General features: G+C 41.9%; 2 protein-coding genes across 5 annotated transcripts; one reads left to right on the top strand and one right to left on the bottom strand.

The window, feature by feature from the left end:
* LOC120793768 (aldo-keto reductase family 1 member D1-like) lies at window positions 1-5,405 on the bottom strand. The gene is made up of 9 exons (XM_040134138.1): window positions 5,228-5,405; window positions 4,787-4,954; window positions 4,476-4,592; window positions 3,835-3,912; window positions 3,308-3,430; window positions 2,710-2,819; window positions 2,069-2,234; window positions 1,828-1,910; window positions 1-1,614 (listed from the first exon to the last, which is right to left on the bottom strand). Exons 1-9 carry the CDS (start codon window positions 5,318-5,320, stop codon window positions 1,572-1,574), a joined length of 981 nt encoding a protein of 326 aa, XP_039990072.1. The 5' UTR covers window positions 5,321-5,405; the 3' UTR covers window positions 1-1,571.
* A 1,175-nt stretch (window positions 5,406-6,580) lies between these two features.
* Window positions 6,581-18,586, top strand: LOC120793766 (transcription intermediary factor 1-alpha-like). 4 transcript variants are annotated; one of them, XM_040134134.1, is made up of 18 exons: window positions 6,581-7,038; window positions 7,276-7,394; window positions 7,638-7,785; window positions 8,641-8,773; window positions 9,195-9,311; window positions 9,420-9,534; window positions 9,746-9,892; window positions 10,055-10,169; window positions 11,175-11,551; window positions 13,124-13,258; window positions 13,361-13,466; window positions 13,565-13,622; window positions 13,820-13,952; window positions 14,859-15,211; window positions 15,498-15,633; window positions 16,556-16,630; window positions 17,130-17,285; window positions 17,371-18,586. In XM_040134134.1, exons 1-18 carry the CDS (start codon window positions 6,762-6,764, stop codon window positions 17,608-17,610), a joined length of 2,940 nt encoding a protein of 979 aa, XP_039990068.1. In that variant the 5' UTR covers window positions 6,581-6,761; the 3' UTR covers window positions 17,611-18,586. The 4 variants fall into 4 exon arrangements, with proteins under 4 accessions (XP_039990068.1, XP_039990067.1, XP_039990070.1 ...); XM_040134133.1 differs by having other exon boundaries at window positions 13,547-13,622; XM_040134135.1 differs by having other exon boundaries at window positions 6,945-7,038; window positions 7,304-7,394; window positions 13,547-13,622.
* The last annotated feature ends 1,078 nt before the right edge of the window (window positions 18,587-19,664 follow it).

The raw sequence follows: 19,664 nt of genomic DNA, 5'->3' as shown, positions 1-19,664 counted from the left end.
GTTGTGATTATTGTAGATTTTGTCGTCGACTTCTTTTTTCATACACAATTATCGTATGTGCAATCTTTTATTACAGTTTATCAAAAAAAAAAAAACAATACAGATGATTGAGGCAATTTCTGTTTGTCACTATCAGACTACTCTTTTTTTTTTTTTTACAGTTATATTCATTTTCTAAACCTACATCAGTCTGATATTTCTTGATATGAGGTGTACTGGGAAGAATATATGTAATGAATATACTGTATATGTAATAGATCTGATAATAACAAACAATAACACCCACCCCTCTGGTATGTTACCACAAAGATGTCTTTCACCATGATACTTGACCCAAAATTCCCCAGGGCCTGAAATGTTTGGACAGCAGGACAATAGAGGTTTTAGAAACAGGCCACTTCAACACAGGTGACATGGTGTTACAGTTGAATTTTGCTAATACATGCTAAAACAGCGCCACTGCAGCATCCGCATAGCACATATTTGCTCATTGCATCTGTAAAAATTGTAGAGAAATGGCGGCAAGAAAATTATACTGTCACACCTTGCTGATCTGGCCTGCTCAGTACATTTCCTCCCTCAGGGACAGTATATTTTCCATGCATTCATAAATATATTTGTCTTGCTGCTTGTGTTTTAATAGGCTGCTTTATTAATGGATTGTTATGGGCCCCTTGACAACACAGCGCCTCAAAATAATTGCTGAATTGGCATTCGGCATAATCTATACTTCCTAGCTTCTCTCATACACTCCTTTCCAGCGACAGCCATCAAAGATGCTTAAACCTCACTTCTAAACAGCATACTCACATTCATGACTACCTGTTAGACAGGCTGTTCTATATCGGTGTTGTTTGCTCTCACACAGCGGATTTTTCCTTGAACATGGTACAGGACTTTGGACAACTTTTGCTGCTTTTAAATGTGCTTCATACATTCAGTGATTGGACATATTTGAAGACCAGGAATGACACACTCAATGTAAAAGCAAAAGTTCTCCGTTTTTCATTTTAATTCATATCAACGCTACAAGCCAGCACTGCCCAAGAGGGATTCAGACACTGCTTGACCAATATCAGGTGGCCATTAGTAGCCGATGGATCTGAAAAATACGCTAATGTCAGGAAAAACCTGGATGGCTATTTCAGCAAACCAGAGAAGCAATAATCCACATTTTTTGCTCCAGATATGATGTATTTTGCCACATTCAATTCAAACGGTCCCAATTTCTAAATGACACTTTATTTATAGCAGCAGCTGCATCAGTCCATTTCAAATCAGTTGAAACTAACAATGAACTCCCTTCCAATATTACACAGGTTTCATGGGAGACTCATATGAGACTAGTATGCAACAAATACACAGTTTGCCATTTCACATCAGAGCTGCATGTTATCCTTGAAAATCTTCTTTTGCTTATTTATTTATTTATTTACTTCTGTCCTTCTCATTCACTGTGAGCTAGAGCCCCCTAGTGTCCAGTGTGAAAATGTACCAGTACATTTGTTCTCGTCGTTTCTGTAAAAAGCTTAAATCGAGAAAAGATGCACATCACAAAAAATAGAAAAAGTTCAATATTCGTCATGAAATGGGTACTCTGGATGGTCACTCCACCTGTGTCAAAAATAAAAATGGGTCAGTGTTTCTAATCATGATGTAAGAAATCGTTTTTCTTTTATTGCATTAGACAGAAGAGAATGCTGCTAAACAATAATGCTACGCATTATAATATGAACCATAGCTTATGAATTCACGTAAAGTTTAGGTTCAGTATTAGGTTCAGTTCATCTTTCCCATATTTTTTTTTCTATTAAAGCTTATACTTACATCAACAGCTCCACAAAACGAATATTTTTTTGCAGTGCTTCAATGGCTTTCATTTCTTCCTCAGTGAGTGAAAAATCAAATATCTGTATCAGAATATGATGTGTTTTTATTAAAAATTATATATTTATGAATACTGTAAAAAATAGTGATTTCGATAGCAACCTTGGGCTGTACATTTTACTGTCTGTGACAAACAGCACACATTCTGGTATGAGAAGAAAAATTGTTTCGGTAAACCCACCTGGAAGTTGTGTTTGATCCTCTCAGGGCTGAAGCTCTTGGGGATCACTACGACTCCCCTCTGGACATTGAAGCGCAAAGCCACCTGGGCACTACTCTTGTTGTACCTTTTCCCAATGGATACAAGCAGCTCATCCTCCAGCAGGGGAGGACATTTCACATTCACCCTAAACCAAAGACAGAAGAAAATGCCAACGATGCCATAACAGAGACTTTTTAGAGAGTTATTGTGTTTAGCATCTTTAATGTGTTGAGGGTTTGTAACAATAATAATGTTGATAAGTGTCACGTATTAGGCCAATATGTTGCACAGGTATTGTGTTTTTATATTCAGTTTTAGACATTGCCAAATGATGATCTCCACTGCAAATATAATGTCTTAGGTCCTTTCAGTGACACGTAATGTGTCCTGTCAGGATTTTGCCTGTTAACTTGGCTGTTCAGTTTTGTTACCTAACATCAATTCTGAATCTTTAAGCCCAATAAATCACCAGTGTTGCCCTTCGTACAGGTGTCACCTGTCACTTCTGTTTCAGTTCAAGGCGAAACAAAACATTGCAAAATATCAGTAGTGGTCAGCAACTCATTTCTAAAAATATCATCCTGGCCTTGGAAAGTGCATATCTCCCAAAACCTACATACCAGGACGCATCTCTGGAGGAGCCGATTGGGCAGTAGCCAACAATCACAATGTCATTCTGACGACAGTACTCCAGGAGCTTGGATTGTTGGAAATATGGATGGCACTCAACCTACAGGTAAGTGAGAAGAAAATACACAATTTAAAAGAAAACTGGCCGAAAGCATTCAGACATTAGATTAGCACTCTGCCTTCTTAGTGGACAAAACAAAAATCGAAAGGAAATGGAGAGTTCCACTGCGTTTAAGCAATTTAAGCTAAAGAAGGATGTCTATGGAGATAGTGTTCTGTGACAAGGAGTATTATCTAAGTCTGTGGACTGTTAAACATTTGTTATAAGGAAACCAAAGGTTACACAGATATACGGCACCATCTCCTGGATCTTGTTGTAATGTTGCAATGTTAGCATTTACCCAAGAAAACTACTAAAGGACAAGATATATAAACGGACCAACTGAGGACAGATAAAGCTGAAACCGCTTCCAATCATTTCACCAAGTAATGGTAAAAACTACTGAATACCGTTATATCCTACGGCACTACATACACTACGTTATGCCTGATGTCACTGGGGTTCTAAAGAGACAAGTTGGGGGTCACCTGGTTGGATACAGGTTTGTGTTTGAGGCCGGGTTTATTCAGCAGCAGCTCCAGCTGTCTGCGGTTGAAGTTGGAGACTCCCAGAGACTTAACAAGTCCGGCGTCTTTGCAAGCCTCTAAAGCCTGTTGAGAATAGAAGATTTATATCCCCTCAAAGACTGATAGTGATTATCTTTACAGAACTTACTGAGACAGTGGGGAAAAAAAACAAAACATAAACCAAAGTGAAGAGGAAATAACAGAACACAACTTGGCTGTTTACGACACTGTCCTTGACAGTTTCTGATGCTGCAGCACAGAATGTTCTGGCATCAACGTTCAAGTATGAGGGGATATCACATGCCAAATTTCGAAGTGGTTATCACATCATTCATTATTTTATTGTTATTATTTTCATATTTTCTCGGAGGACATTCTCGACATACACTGCATTACAGGTGCCACTAAAATGCACAGAAAAAACAGCAGATCCTTTGGGTTGAAGAAGGGCCAACGGATTATAGATAGCACGCCTCAGTAGAACTCACCTCCCACGTTGCACAGAGGTCTGTGTGGTGGTAGATGTATTTTCCATCTCGGTCTTTTGGATAGAACTCATTTCCGGGCTAAAATTTAAGCACAATTAAATAATTTGCATTGAGTCCTGTATTTAAATATACATTTGGCATGATGTGGTGACGGCGATGCTGAAATACTATGCAGAATGAGGGTGTGGAGGTGCAGTTGGCTTCAACCTCGACTATTTTAGATACTTTTGAAAGTCATACAGATATCAGACTAGGACCAAAACAATCTGAAACAGAGCCAAATGGTTTCAGTCGTCCAGTCTTACTCAAACATATCCCTGGCTGTCTATTCTAATTCCAAACCTAAAACGAGCCGCATTTCACACATTTGTTATGCAGCTACTATGCAGAAATATAACTGTTTAATACAGTTGTATCTTATTGGCATCTTATGTAGTGCATATTCGATAGCTTAAAAAAACTTCACTGTATGTCATGATATGATTATACATGATCATTAAGATGTGTCATTAAGCTTGTGGTGACATCTTTTCTGAGATGTCAGCACTACCACTGTGTGTACGTGAGGGCAAAGTCCAGACTCTAAATGGCTGGCGAATAAGTTATCTGCATTCAACGCAGCACGCTTACTAAATAGACACCTTGAAGGCCATTGGAAGCTCAACAATGTAGAGGTCCACATAGTCTAGTTTTAAGGCTTTCAGTGTCCTCTCCAAAGCCGGTCTCACCAACTCTGGTGGGTGGAAGGTATTCCAGAGCTGGGGAAGATAATACAGAACCTGAAGTGAAAAACAGCACACAACTCCGCTTTTGGGAATGTGCTCACAGACGAGTGTTCAAATATCCAACTCAAAGGCCTTAAGAATAAAATTATGAATTCTTAAACTAAATACATTGTGTTCAAATTAAATTCAGACAAATGAAACACCTGACATATGTCAGAACTTATTACCTTTCCGCAGTAAAAGATGTCCTCTCTCTTGATGGTTCCATCAGCGATCTTCTCTCTAATGGCTTGACCCACTTCGTGCTCATTGAAATACACCAGTGCCCCATCAAAGTGCCTGTAGCCCACATCTATGGCCAGTTTGACACAGTCAAGCGCTGTGCTTTTGGGTGTCTATAGGAAACCCACAGAAAATATAAATATCATCTGACCTGGTTTGGACCGAGTCGCGCTGCAGTTTGTGCAAATATGCATTCCTGTAAGTTTACATTTTATAGTGAACATACACCAATTTTGAGAACTTCTGTTAATGTTTAACCAATCCTAGGGAGCAATAAACCCTGACATTGCTACACTATGGTGAGTCCACCTGGTTAAGCGGTCACGGACAATCCTAGTTCATGTTCTAAATCTAGAAACACGGACATTACACCGCCTCCTTCTCACCGTTCGAGGATCCCCAAAGGTGCCCAGTCCCAGCAGTGGAATACGATTTCCATCACTGAGAGGGATACTGTGGCTCCCTGCAGTCAGATTCATGTGTGTGCAAATGTGGATAAACTGAACTGCTCTCCAGCCTGGCTAATAGATAATGCAGTGCAAGTACATGAACCTTGAACCTTGACGCTTCAACTTCCATGAACTTACTGGTTGTTAGTGGCCTATCACTGAGAGCGTACGCAGAAAGACTCAAACCAAAACAGTTGGACCGGACAATTGTGATGAACTTAGTGCACATTAAGGGGACACTGTGGTGTTTTTCTCATGAGAGAAAAGGGGCAAGTCAGAGTTTCAGTTCCACTAACAGCTGAAATCTTTGTCCCTCCTGTTTCATAAACTTGTGTAAATATCACTCAGCTTCTCGACATACTGTGTTAAGTATCGACTAAGTATGAAGGCTGTCATTGATTTTGATATTATATTATCGTTGCCGTTCCTGTTGTTATCATGGCAGTTCAAATGTACATAATTGAAAGCAGCGCCAAAATGATTGAAGGCATGATATCATAAACAAAGGTTAACAAACTGAATGGTGGTCACAATGGATGTATCATCACTCTCACAAAAAAAAAAAAAATCACACCCAGTCAGTTATAGTGTTGTGTAAGTAGTGCAATGCCATTACAATGCCAACAAATGTGTATTAAATGGAATTAAGGTTGATTAAGCATAGACAGTATATGCACACATGTGGGGTGATGCCAATCATTCAGGAATCCTTTCATTTTCAGGAAAAACAATCGATGTTTCTTACAGGATAGAAAAGATTTGGATGAATTAAATCAATCTGAGCACACACGTTTTGGCAGCGGCGACGCCGCAGGTTCCCGGTTGTCCCGATTGTCCCGATCATCACCCCGCACACTGTGGGTCGGGACGGATGCAGTGACGCCGTGGAACGTAGCGTTACCGGAGGAGTAACGCAGGACACGCCGGCTTATTAGCTACAGTAATGAAATTAAAAAAAAAAAAACACACACACACACACACACACACACACACACACACACACACACACACACACACACACACACACACACTAACTTTCAGGGTAACAAACAAAAACTCCGGCCTTTGACCGGCGGAGTTCGTCCTCCGACGCTCGGCCGGTCTCTCCCGTCAGACGTGCTCGCTGTTTCGGCCCCGCCCCTCTCGTGCCGCAACGAGCGCTCGCGGTGCCATCCGAGCACCGTCTGCGGCACGCGAGCGTGCGACACCCTCGGCCGCGGCGGCGTCGCAACTGCCGCCTTTTTTTTCGCCACAGGTTCTGCCGCTGCGGTCGACACGTACGAACGACAGGGCGACGTTTGAGCGGCATTACGGACGTATCGGCGGCGCCGCGCGTGAAACCCGCTGAGGGCGAAGGGGGAGAAGTCAGGTGTGAGGAGATGAGCCCGGTCTGCTCGCCCGTGTGGGTGCATCGTGAACAGAAACAGAGGGGCTCCAGCCGTTGAAGGATAAAAAAAAAAAGTGCGGAAGAATGGACGGGGGCACGGGTAGACAGGACCCGGGGGACGCTCCTGTCATCATCGTGGAGAACGAAGCTGAGAGCGTGCCGGCGCCGGAGGAGAAGTCGGGTGCAGACGGCCGGAATTACCTGGACACTTGCCCCCTCTGCCGTCTGAACTTTCACAGCCGGGAGCCCAAACTTCTGCCGTGTCTGCACTCCTTCTGCAAGAGGTGTTTGCCCTCGCCCTCCAGGAACTTGGCCACGACGGAGCCGCCAAAGCCCCTGGTTGACGGTGCGACCCAACCACGTGAGTCACCGTGTTTACAAACATACGGATATCAAAGGGGGCCGCGAAAGTAGAAAATTCAGTGTGGCTCCGTAAGGCCACTGTGTTTTAGGGCACAGATTGTACTCACATGTGCATGGACTGCCTTTTGAATATAAACACCTGGTGTCGTGTGTCGGTTATTTCTCCTCGAAGCCCATACCGCGCGTCCAGATTTACCTATTTGGGCCGACATGTGTGCTCCTGTTTTGCTCCCAGTGAATGTGATCCGCTGTCCGGTGTGCAGGCAGGAGTGCATGGAGGTGGACGTGGTCGAAAACGTCTTTGCGAAGGACTCGGCCGAGGCTCCCAGCAGCACGGTGGAGAGGACAGTCCTGGTGAGTGGCAAACGCATGGCCGTCTGGGGGCAGCCTTGCACGGTCAACTTGTGCCCTGGGGCCGTGTGATCTGAGGAAAGCTCCACAGCAGACTCGTGCCCTCCCTGTGCCTATTGCATTCACCCTCCCCCTCTGGTGTCATTCTTGCAGACGAGCTCAATATAAGTTGCCTGATGAAACAAGAGGCACAGATTGTCTCGTCCGCTGTCCCCCGCCTCTGACGCCTGTCTCATCCCTCTGTAGCTCTGCATGACCTGTGATGACAACACCGAGGCTGCCGGCTTTTGCCTGGACTGTGCTGAGTACCTCTGTGCCACATGCGTGGAGGCCCACCAGAGGGTCAAATTCACCAAAGACCACACCATCAGACAGAAGACTGAAGTATCCCAAGGTATTCTAACCTATCCCTATCTCAGCTTGGTGTTTCCATGACAAAGGCAAGAGCTATTATGGGATCAGTGCTACAGATGTGACACTTTGCTCTGGGTTTAGTGTAGTATATATATATTTTTTGTCCAGTGTAACACATATAATGGGTAAATCCAGCGAACCTTAAAGACCCTTCTTCTGGGGCCGGCCATTTAACGTGACCCAGCACACAGTTTGTCAGAAATGAAATCATCTGCGAAATTTGGTTTTACCACAATATTTGTTACCGTTGATTGAAAATTAGCCTCAGTCTCAACTGCCAATTGTGGTAAAAGTTAAAAAGCTGCCCCCTTAAAGTATTTTTATTGGCCCAGAAGATAAATATACATTTTCACGTAGAAACCTCTGCAGTTTTGTGGGAGTTTGAACTAATTTAACACCTGATCGCGCAGTTAAATAATGGAAAACGCTTGGAATTTTTAACTCAGTGAAGAAGAATTCAGATTAAATTTAAAAAAAAATTAGATGTGTAGTCTGAAAAGAAGCAAAGACCAAAGATCTGTTAACAATGGCTTCAAATGTTATTGGCCCAAAATTTACATTTATATTTGCAAGATACCTACAAGAGAAAGATTTTTTATATTTTCTACACCTATAAATACAACTAATTCCCTAACAATACGAAAACGTATATCTTGGAATTGCTGCACCCATGTAAGTCTCCGTCCTTACATCAAATAAAATCACATCAAATAAAAATTACCTCAACTATTAGCTTTAAAACTACTGTATAGTCCAAGCTCTAGTGCCCAGGCAGTGGACGGAACGGATATTGCCTTGTATCTCGAATGAGGCCAAGCCTTCTGTTGTCTTCCAGAGGTCCGCGGCGTGTCGTCTCAGAAGCCCATGTTCTGTGAGATCCACAAACCAGAGCCGCTGAAGCTGTTCTGTGAGACCTGTGACCAGTTAACCTGCCGCGACTGCCAACTAGTAAAGCACAAGGACCACAAGTACAGTCTCTATTGACAATATAATGTCACATCATAATTTCTACACAGGTTCATGCACCTGTGTATACATTTCAGTTTTGTTTGACATTACACTTAAGAATGTTGTAAAGGTCGGTGTGATGAAGTATCTGACATTGGATTTTGGATGAATAAGCCATAAATAGATATATAAACTCTCTTACTAAAATTTGCAGGCTTATCATGATATCGCTTTCACACATATCGCCCATCTTTATTATGCATTCTGCTGAAGTGCTCTCAAGCAAGGCACCGACTTCCTGTTTCAGGGGCTGCTACTGTATAAACCAGTTGAGAAGAGTAAAAGGGATTGTTTGCGGTAGCAGAGCAGGACACTAACATTACGTAATCGACGTTTACTTTTTATATTGTATCCACAGACTTAATGGTCTTTTTGTTTTAGTTACCAGTTCCTTGATGATGCTTACAAAAACCACAAGCAGCACATGGAGCGTATGACCCGCCAGCTGCAGGAGAAAAAGAAACTGATTGAAGAGGTGTCAAACTCCATAAACAATGAGTATGTGTTTCCACATGCCACAAGGTTACACGTCACAAAATGCAAGATGTGAACAAAAGTTGTAACAAACTGCATGTAATTGTAGTGAACTTAGTGTGTGTTTTGCAGACTTTTTCAGGCTGATCAGAATTGTACGTCTGTTCATAATGAAATAAAGAAGTCCATCTGCAGTCTGATCCTCGAGATAAACAAGAAGGGCAAGATGCTAGTTAATCAACTTGAGGTAAGACGAACGCTTTTGTATACATTATACGTATAACAAAAAAGCATAATTTTTTCGTTTTTACACGTGATGTAGACCTGTAGCTTGCTGAGGTGTTGTTTCCAGAAGAACACTACTTGCAAGCTCGGTCGACTGTCCTACCCCGAGGCCCCGAGCAAATCCCCTCAGGCTGCTTGAACGCTGCGGATATTCTCTTATTCATGTCTTCCAGGCAGTAACAAAGGATCATGAGGCCGTCTTGCGCAAACAACAGGAGGACATCGGATATCTATCCAGACACCTGGATCATGTCATCAACTTCACGAAATGGGCCACCGCCAAGAATGGGGGCACGGCCCTCTTGTACTGTAAACGTCTGGTAAGGCCTGCCTGATCACTTATCCACTTTACACTATCTCATCACGGTCTTGTTTTCCCAACGTGAGTCTGTCTCGCACGTGATGAAGTGGGAACATATGCCTTTTGTAACACACAAGTGTCCTCCTCTAAAAATGTATTAATAACACCCCTTCTGTCACAGATTCTGTTTCAGATTGGAAACCTCCTGCAGGCAAAATGCAGTACCTCATTTATACCACAGAGCACTGTACGCTTCCAGTGTCGTTCCTCTTATTGGGCCTCAAATATTGATCTGGGTAAGATATAAATATATATGATATCATATCATATATGATGACATATAAATGATATATAATGATATATAATGGCTCTGTCACAGTAGCTAATTTAGAATCTAGAGATTGGATTCCTTTAAGTCAGGACACTGTTTTTATTTATTTATGTATTTTTCTTTTTTTTCTTTAAACCTCACTCAAACTTTATTAGTGTCTTACTGGCTAATTTTAAGAACGTGGCATTTTGTCATGATTATCTTTTAATTGAGAATTCTATTTGACTTCTAATACTCAGTGATTCAACAGTTATAGACTCTAAACAACATTAAAACTGGACCAGTGAACCCTACACACGCTATGTATCTGAAACCGGCATCCGCAGAGGGTTTTCCATCAGGAACCAGTATTTCACTGTGTTCCCTAAATCGCTTTTTACTGTCGCTTGCGTACAGGGTTTGGTACTTGTCATCTCATCCCTGCAGTGGGTAGTGGATGGTTGATTCTCAAATGGAATACATTTGAAATATTTCCACTGCTGTCACTTTCTTCATGCAAATCGCACCACTTCCCAGGGACTGGGTGGTTCTCCCTTGTCATATGGGTGGAGGATGCTGAATTAGGGGAGAAAGCTCCGAAGGATTAAGAGGTTCTGGGGCTCAACGGCAGCCCGGAATGCCAAGCAATTTGGGCAGCTGCAACTCATTTAAGCCTGACAGTAGAGTCTGAATTATTAGCTTATTGGGTTATTCGGTTAGCCCATTTGTGGTGATGAGTAGCTTTTTTGTGTTTGTTTTTGTTTTATGTCATTAAATTAAATATCTTTGCGTTTTTGAATGTCAAAACAAGCCATTTGAACACATCACATAGGGAACACTTAATATAAAACATTTTCAACTGAATAACTGATAGCATAATCAATAACTAAATCGATAAAAAAATATCATTTATTGCATCCCTACTGTATTGTGGATTTTTCATCTCTACTTGTTATGCTCATCCAGTCTCTCTGTGTCTGTGTCCCCTCAGGCACTTTAGTGGTGGAGAGTGTACCAGGCCACCAGCTGGTTGGCTTTCAGGGTATCCCCCATCAGCTGTCCCACCCCGGGCAAGGCCCCTCAGGCTCACCCCACAGCTTTGCCCTGGGAGCTCCCCATAATACTCTGGCTCAGCTCCAGATGCAGGTGGACAAGCTCAACCCGCAGGCCCGCTGGCAGCCGCAGCCACCTCATCCACCGTGGACATGGTACCAGAGTGTCCGACTGCAGCGCTCCGTCCCAGGGCCCCTGCAGGGAGGCTCTCCCTCCCACAGTCTGCCTCCTCAACCGGGCCGTAGGTTTATAGTGCCTCCACCCAACCACGTCAGCCCAACTAGCAGCCTACCCAGCCCTGGGTTTATGCCTCAGGTTAGTGTGCCTTTCTGTGTGTGCATGTGTGCTTGTGTCCGTTTGAGCGACAGGCCCTCTTAACAAGCACTGACAGCGGATGGCATCGTCCTAAATAGAGATGACACACTTCACATCCTGGGCAATTTATGTCTTTCCTTGTCAGGACGGATTTTAGTCCTGGATGAGCTTATGACTCAAAATCATAAAATAAAACAGCTACATCTGCAGTAAAACAGCAGCCAACGTGTGACAGAGGAGGAACCCAAGTTTCCATAAGAAAGGGTGGATAATATCTCATCATCCAAGTTGTTTAGTCTAGTCCACAGGGTGTTTTGGTTCCAGCTCGGAAGTATAGGCTCACTCACAGGACAATACTGGCGTGTGATGTGCGCACATAAGTTGTGTCGTACTGATATGAACAAGCTGTTACAGCTGCATAATGAACTCTCAGATGTACTCTGGGGGAAGAAATATACTTGGGTTTTTTTTCACATTGTACTACAAATCATGTGTACTTACAAATAGTGCTGAGTATTCTTCAAAGCATGCCATAGTCATGCTGTAGTAGGTTTTAAGATTGTGTTGTGTTGTGGGTTTTTCTTTATACTTAACTATGGTACAGTCAGCTCAAAGAAATTTAAGAAGAACTGACAAGTCTGTAGTTTTTAAACATGTCTGCTTTTCTTTTTGTCAAGTTATTTTATTATGTCATGGTGCAGCTGAAAGTGCAGAGTAATCTGAAAAATAACCTCACAGCGTTCTTGTGATTTTTATGGATAGAAAAGTCGACATGATGAGGCAAGTCTCTAATCTCTGCTATTGATTTTCACACTGCCTTGAAATAAATTAAAACTAATGGTTTCCTGGAAGGTTTGCAAAAAACAGTGACTGCTGTATTCTATTAAGAATGGTTAGTATTAAGCCCCTAAAAATTTGGTTTTCTAATTTAATATCCATGACTTAATAAGCCGCAACCAAGTTAAAGTTACAAAATAAAACATTCTTGGTTATTTCTATTAGGAGTTTAACGCTCAAAAAATTCAATGTGTGTGATCCCATTGGGTTGAGTAATGTCATGTAAAATAACAAAAACTAACTTTGGTGGAAAAGGTTGTACGAATGTAGGAATTCATAGCTCATAGTAACAGGCTGATTGAGAAAATAGGTTTTCAGGGCCTTAAAAGTAAGTATATGTGATTTGAGGTGGTGTGTAATTGTACCGTAGTGTCATACGCTAAAACATTGAAAATGTAGGTATGGTACTTGAAGTGTTTATGTATCCGAACCAAACTAAATTAGACACACGCATTTAAATATTTTTACAGAAATGCTATTTGGTTTCATTCATTTTGCTGGAAGAAAAAGATGAGCTGCGCCTGAAACGTTAAAGCTACGGTGGACAAAAAAAATCTCAGTCAGATCTGCCTGAATCTTCTGAGTTTTTTTGTTTATGGTTTAGTCCTATCGACCCACACAGCTTTTCATCTCCACCTCCATCAGCCAATGCTTATAGATGCTGACAGGAATGTGACTTGACAGTGATTGACGCATTTTTCTCCATCTTCCTGTGGCTCCCTCATTCATCTGTAGCCTCCGAGGGGAATGGAAAGCAGCTCCAGCTACCAAGCCAAACCTGCGGACGTAGTGTCCTCCTCACCTTTGTACACCCATATTACACCACTGTCCACCAATGGTGGCGTGAGTTTTCCTCAGTCACAACAGACAGTAAGTGACTCCCTCTATTGACGTACCTAACGACTCTGTTTCGGAATATTAGTATTACATCATTTCAGCTATGTAGTAAATGACATGCAATGCTGTGTCTAGATTGAGCCCACATATCTGAACAGGATGAACGATTCAGCGGGTCCAGTATACATGCTGAAACCAAACTATCCCCAGAGTCTACCACCGTCTTTGCCACACAGAAATGGTATGCCTGTGCCATTTGTACTTCTGTCGCATGCAGCCTGTATGTATTGCTGTGTTTTTAATGAATTTATACACAAACAGATTTTCATTTCTCTCAAGTGCAAGGACAGCAGAACTCACCAGGGTACGCTGCTGTATCCCAATTGGAGAAGCCAGGGTAAGGAGACAGCTGTGCGAACATGCACACACACACACACACACACACACACACAAACATACACACAACCAGAAGCATGGATTCTCTCTCTCTCTAGCTCTGAACTGTACTGCCTTGATACGGCCCGGTCCCCGTGTGCCATTGGTCTGTCCGGTGAATTTCGCTTTATTGTAATTGGTTCTCACTTTGTTCCTAAGGACCGTCTCCTGGAAACCTCCAGAAACACAACAGGCTGGTGGAGCAGTGGGCTCAGCTGTCAAGAAGAGACGAAGGTTGTCACCAGGGCCCATCATTGTCATCAAAGATGAGCCAGAGGATGACAGTAGCTATGTAAGGAGACAGTAGGTTATTATTACAGTCCAATGGGTATTCCACTTATAGATTTGGATTTTGGTAGATACTATTATCGCAAGCTTGTTACTGTAGCAAAGCTGCATTTTTTAAAATGCATCGGACTAACACACAGAATTAAACTTATCGAAAAATTGTGTTGTATTACAGCTTGGGTGTTTGGCCATAAAACAGTTGGTTATCATAACAATTTACGCACCAAAATAATTGGGGGGATTTGGAAACAGAGATTATTTTTACAATGAAGTCAGAGGAGACGAGAAGGCTAAGTGGTGACACGGGCTGCAAACAAGCCAACAGCTTCGCCAGATTGTCCCAACTTCTTTCTTCAGAGGTAAATCCAAAAGTCACTCAGTAACAATCCATTATTGTACAGAAAGTCTGTGTGCGGGCACAACTATGGAAATCACTGTAGGTCAAGGTCGAACGAAAAAATCCGTGTGTAAACTGTGCCATTTAAACAGTCAGTTTGGGTAATAATTTTACCGTTCGCCTTCTTTTTCTCTTGGCCATAACTTTGACCAATTTGACGGTTTGTTTAAAACCCTTATGGTCTTCTGACTGCACATGTTTCTTGCCCCATCTGTTTTCTCTTTAGTAATATTACCACATTCCCAGATCTCAGCAATCAACTTGGTTAGTGCAATGCTGTTACCAATAGGAATGATGGCCCAAACTACTAAAACTAAAATCCAGTTTGTATGAAACCAACATTTCCCTTAAAATCTCTGTGACTGTGCCAGTGATGTTTATAGCAATTTAGCCCCATCAGACCTCTGTGTATAACAGTGATTCAGCACAGTGCAGTATGTTATAAATTACCTCATTTATGACATATTGGGTGCGGTATTTTCTGTTTTTTTGGTCTCTGTTTGTGGATTTCAGATACAAAACAACCAGAGAGCCAGCCTTCCTGACAGCACAGGAGAACACCCGCAAATCAGTGGCCAAGGCGAAGGGAACAAGGTCCCATCTCCTCCTCAAAGCACAAACGACAAACCCCACAGCCCCTCAATGTCTCCAAGCGGGCCGCGGGACCAGAGGAAGACTAATGCTCCAAACCACATCCATTCACTGGGAGGGGAACAGCAGGTTGACCAGAATCGGGCTCAGCTGGAAGACGCTAATGAAGTCGTGTGTGCTGTGTGTCGGAGTGGAGGAGAGCTGCTGTTCTGCGATAAGTGTCCCAAAGTTTTTCACCTAGCGTGCCATGTTCCATCTCTCCTCAGATCTCCCAGGCAAGTTTGTTCACATGAAATGCATCTATTGCTGGTCTCAGATAAAAACCCCGTAACTCCTGTTTTTTTTTTTCTTCAATCTTGTGTTTATTCTAGAATCAAAGAATTGCGTTCGTCTGTGGAAAGAAAAAAAAAAAAGACCCTTCAAATCTTAAGAATGTTTTTGACAAGTTGCTTTCACATTTTGACGATGTGAGGTTTTCATCTGACAGCAGCATTATGCACATGCCAATGTATTCTCTTTTTACCGACTTTTGCATTGAGTCTCTGGACTGTCTGTTTTCAGCGGGGAATGGTTTTGCTCTTTCTGCCGTGACCTGTTAGTGCCCGAGATGGAGTACGACTGTGACTGCAAACCTGAGGCCAAAACAATAAAGAAGGAGCCAGACTCTGAAGGAGGATTTCCCCCCGTGGACAAACGAGTCTGTACTTTTTTTAAAATGATAACATTAATTTGGTTACAATAACCATTGTGAAACTATAGTGATTCTAATAAGAAATGGGTAGATTGCCAAAAAGTTCAAATTAAAGACCGTTCCAGCTCTACTCTTCCAATTAGTAAGCAGTGCCTATTATTTAATTCCATTCAGTTCAGTGTCAGTTAGACTCCGAAACTTTTTTCATCCCAAGCAGGGCAAATAAAAATTTGCATAGCAGAGTTCCAACACATATCATTATGATAGTATAAATATTTTCATTGTTAAAGCAATGCTCCTCACTAAATCTATCGTTATCAAGGGGTTATATGCAGTACGTATATAACACCACACATCACCTCTGTAGATATGAAAGTTTATAGTGTCATCCGCCACTACCAAAGTCATATTTTCCTCAAATGTGGCTAAATGCTCAAATTCTGTCCCTATGTACACCCTTTTGGAGCTCGTTAGTAGGCGCATACGATAGTTTGCACGCGTTGCAGCGCAGATGTAACTACCGGAAATAAAGCTTACCACGGCTAACATGCTCCAATAAGAACACAACTTCAAACTTAATACAGCCTCATTTCATGTCTAAAGGGGGTGAGTGTGTGATACTCGTAAATAGACTGTGGATCACTTAATAACTGTTTGCTTCGCAGCCTTATTGTGTTTACTGTTGTTCAGCAACTATATTGTGTAGTAGAGGAACAACATTTAACGATAATAGTGTTGAAGAAAATCTCAGATTTACTGAACTTTTGCAATTTTCTCTTCTTTAATACAATGGCGTGTTAAGCCGTGTATCTGAAAAGCAATAAGTTGCTTGATGCTGTGTTTTGCAGCGATTCAACAGCTGAGAATCCGTACTTTCGGTGGCCAGTTGACATGCGTTAAGTCAGATGTCTTTTTTTTATCACTGCAGAAGTGTGAGAGGCTGTTGCTGCACTTGTTTTGCAGCGACCTGAGTTCAAACTATCAAGAGCCTGTGTCCCCCTCGGTGAGTCTGGAAGCCAGTCTGAGTACAGAGGAAAAGTTCACAGGATTAATGTCACACAGAGTTACTGTAATTGTAATTCTAATGGCGTGTAATATGCAGTATTTATCAGTAAAGAGAGACAAATTATGAATCAGAAGCAGAGCAACTTTAATCATGTAGTCTAAATATACAGAGATTTGTCTTGCTGACACAGAATGTGGAGTATTTGTTATTGCACAGAGTTAAAATGAACAGTTATAGCCTATAAACTGTACATTGCAGTACAAAAAACACTATATTTGTGTGCAGCCCTTTACAACAGTGCCCATTTTTGGCTTGAAATGCCGTTGTTTATTTTAAACCTCCACATAAAAAAGTTAGGTACAAATCCATAACCTTTTGTGCATGATGACGTACTATACTAATACTTTATAAATATAGATATTAATCACGGTTTTACTTCAGCATCTAGCCATGAAGTGTTATGCTTTTATTAACTCTCCCTTTCTAAATACTGTAGGTATGTGTTAACAACACGCCGACTCGAAAGGCGCCGACGAATCTTTCAGCTGTGAAAAAACGACTGGAGGCTAAGCAGAGTCTGTGCTACCAAAGCCCTGCAGAGTTTGTATCAGACATCAGGCTCATCTTCGGAAATTGTGAAGTCCTCAGTGAGGTACAGTATTTGCAAGAAGCCCCCTTTACAGTATTATTCAGTTCTTGACACCTGGCAATAAACCTTTCTTCTGCTTGCGTGTCAGGGTGTGACAGAGGCCCCATTGGCAGGCGGGAGGCTTATCGAGCTGTTTGAAGAGCACCTGAGGATAATCTTCTCTGACCAAGCCTTCCCAGAAGTCAAACTGTATGCGATACCTACCGCCATCCCCGACTCTCAAGTCTCATCTCTCGACGATATTTCCCAGCCTGCAAAGCGCCAGCGCACGTGCCCAGACTCCCAGGATGAACAGAGCTGTCCCAATGGAGAGGAGGGAGCAGTATAAAAGAACAAATGCTGGTAATAGTTTAGATATTTGACAACAACGCCAGCACCAGCTAATATGTGGTGTGTAAAACTTCATTACAAACATTTAAGACACTAATTCAGGGCACCAAATGTTTTATGATGAATTGTATTGCAAACAAAGAATTATGATACAGGGCACACAATTTTTCTATGTTCTGGACTAAACTGTGTTACAGATGTTGGATTCACACTGAAAGTCTAAATTAATCAGATTAGGATCTGATTAAGGACGGAAGTACATACAATACATGCAGCACACTTAGGTACTCGCAGGGTTCAGCTGACTGGTTATTGTTGTCACCAGTTTTACCTGTGTTTGGTAAATGAAAGTTTCTTTCCTTAACATAAGTCTTACTACACTGAGCTAATTGGTGGTGTGGTCAGGTCTGGTGGGTTTTTATTTTTTTCCCTGTTTAGCGCTCCATGTGTAAATATCACGAGCTTTGATGTTTGCGGTCTATCTAACGTGGAATAAGATGTGTCACAAGACACCCCAAGGCCAGTAAAGTGAAAGCATAAAGGGAATCAAAACAGTCTGATAAAACCACAGACGGTTTAAGCTTTTACATTGTAACGCATACTTTAAATTATTTCTGGGTCTGATTTGTCTGTTTGTTTTTTTAACATAGTGCAGAACAACAGATTTAATGTTATAAAGGTAAATGTTATGTGTAATTTCTTTACATATACAGTATGTTATTTATTTATTTATTTATATTTTAAAAAGATTTGACCAGATTCATCATATTTATCAGATTTTATTGTGAAGGACTAAGCACATAGCATATGTTTCAGTATGTGCGTCTTTGTTTTTTCTCCAGGATTGGTTTTATTCGGTTAACATGTTTTCGTCTTAACACTATTGTGAACTGTTATTTTATAGAATCCAAGAGCCAGAACATGTAGCCCCCAAACATACTTGGATGAAAGTCAACTTGCCGGTGTTTACAGTGTACAATAAAATGTGATAGCTTAATTCTGGTTAATGATTGTGGTTAATGATAAATGTTGTGCATACATTATTCACCTTATAACAGCTTGTTAATGGAGTCTATTAATGCCCCACTTAAAAATAGGAAAGTATTACTAACCTCATTACAACTTAAACGTTACACTTAAGCAGGGCTACTTTCTCCTTTCACAAGTTTCTGTACTTGTGTTAAGTAAGAGTGACTAAGGCCCTTTGGGCCCCAGAAGCCCTCAGCCTGCCTGGCTGTGTTAGCGGCTCTCTGCTGATTGACACAGACGTGGCAAGACAAGCTTTGTTGAGCTTCAAAGGAACTGTGCCACTCCCCCCACAACAAGATTAACACTGTTTGAATGCAACCTTGGTCCGTCCAATTTCCTCCACCTATGAGCCAGGAGGTCACCTCATGGTGCTGTTTCTTGTTAAAGCCCAAATGTAGATTGGAGGTAGACAGGAGGAGTGAGGGTCGGTAGTTTGTGGAAGGATAGCAGGCAGGGGAACTTACCCTTAGATCTTTACTTTGTTCCGACCGGCCCTGGTTGGAGCCTGGCACTGGCCTGGCTCTCATTTCGGGCATTCCTCATTCCTTATATGACCTTTAGGGGCCTATATCTCTTTCCTGCATTACACTAAGGCTAAGATAAGATTAAGGACTGGCCGGCAGTAAAGGGGGTACTCATTGTTGTGGTAACTGTTACATTACAGAGGGGGTTGCCGCATCCTTGACTGATATATGTCTGAAGGGACCTTATCTGTGCTGCTATAGTAACACTCGACTCTTAACTACTCTGATTTTCATTCATTTTGCAAAGGTATTGACATTTATCTGCAAAAAATCTGCTCGAGTTACGTAATCCATTCCAATAAACACCATGCTGTCCAAGTTATTGTGTCATAGTGTAGCAATGTAAGTGCAGATCTCTTTTCTGCTTTACCATGCAACAGTGGAGTGACAGACCAAAATAAAAGCAGACATGTTGTTCACTGTGATGGATTACCCAAGTGAGATCTCTCCAAGCTCATTTTGACACCACAGCGGGATATTTTTCAAGCAGACTTATTAG

Source organism: Xiphias gladius, chromosome 8 (assembly GCF_016859285.1).
Source record: "Xiphias gladius isolate SHS-SW01 ecotype Sanya breed wild chromosome 8, ASM1685928v1, whole genome shotgun sequence".
Taxonomy (NCBI): Eukaryota; Metazoa; Chordata; class Actinopteri; order Istiophoriformes; family Xiphiidae; genus Xiphias; species Xiphias gladius.
Note: the sequence above shows the minus strand (reverse complement) of the source record. Positions and strands in the feature narration are given on the sequence as shown.

Coding starts and splice junctions, on each gene's coding strand:
- LOC120793768 (XM_040134138.1), bottom strand. CDS start 5,320: ATGAATCTGACTGCAGGGAGCCACAGTATCCCTCTCAGTGATGGAAAT. Junction 3,913..4,475: donor AGCTTCCAATGGCCTTCAAG/GTGTCTATTTAG, acceptor CTTAAATTTTAG/CCCGGAAATGAGTTCTATCC. Junction 3,431..3,834: donor ACCTCTGTGCAACGTGGGAG/GTGAGTTCTACT, acceptor TATTCTCAACAG/GCTTTAGAGGCTTGCAAAGA.
- LOC120793766 (XM_040134133.1), top strand. CDS start 6,762: ATGGACGGGGGCACGGGTAGACAGGACCCGGGGGACGCTCCTGTCATC. Junction 7,039..7,275: donor TGACGGTGCGACCCAACCAC/GTGAGTCACCGT, acceptor TTTTGCTCCCAG/TGAATGTGATCCGCTGTCCG. Junction 7,786..8,640: donor GAAGACTGAAGTATCCCAAG/GTATTCTAACCT, acceptor GTTGTCTTCCAG/AGGTCCGCGGCGTGTCGTCT.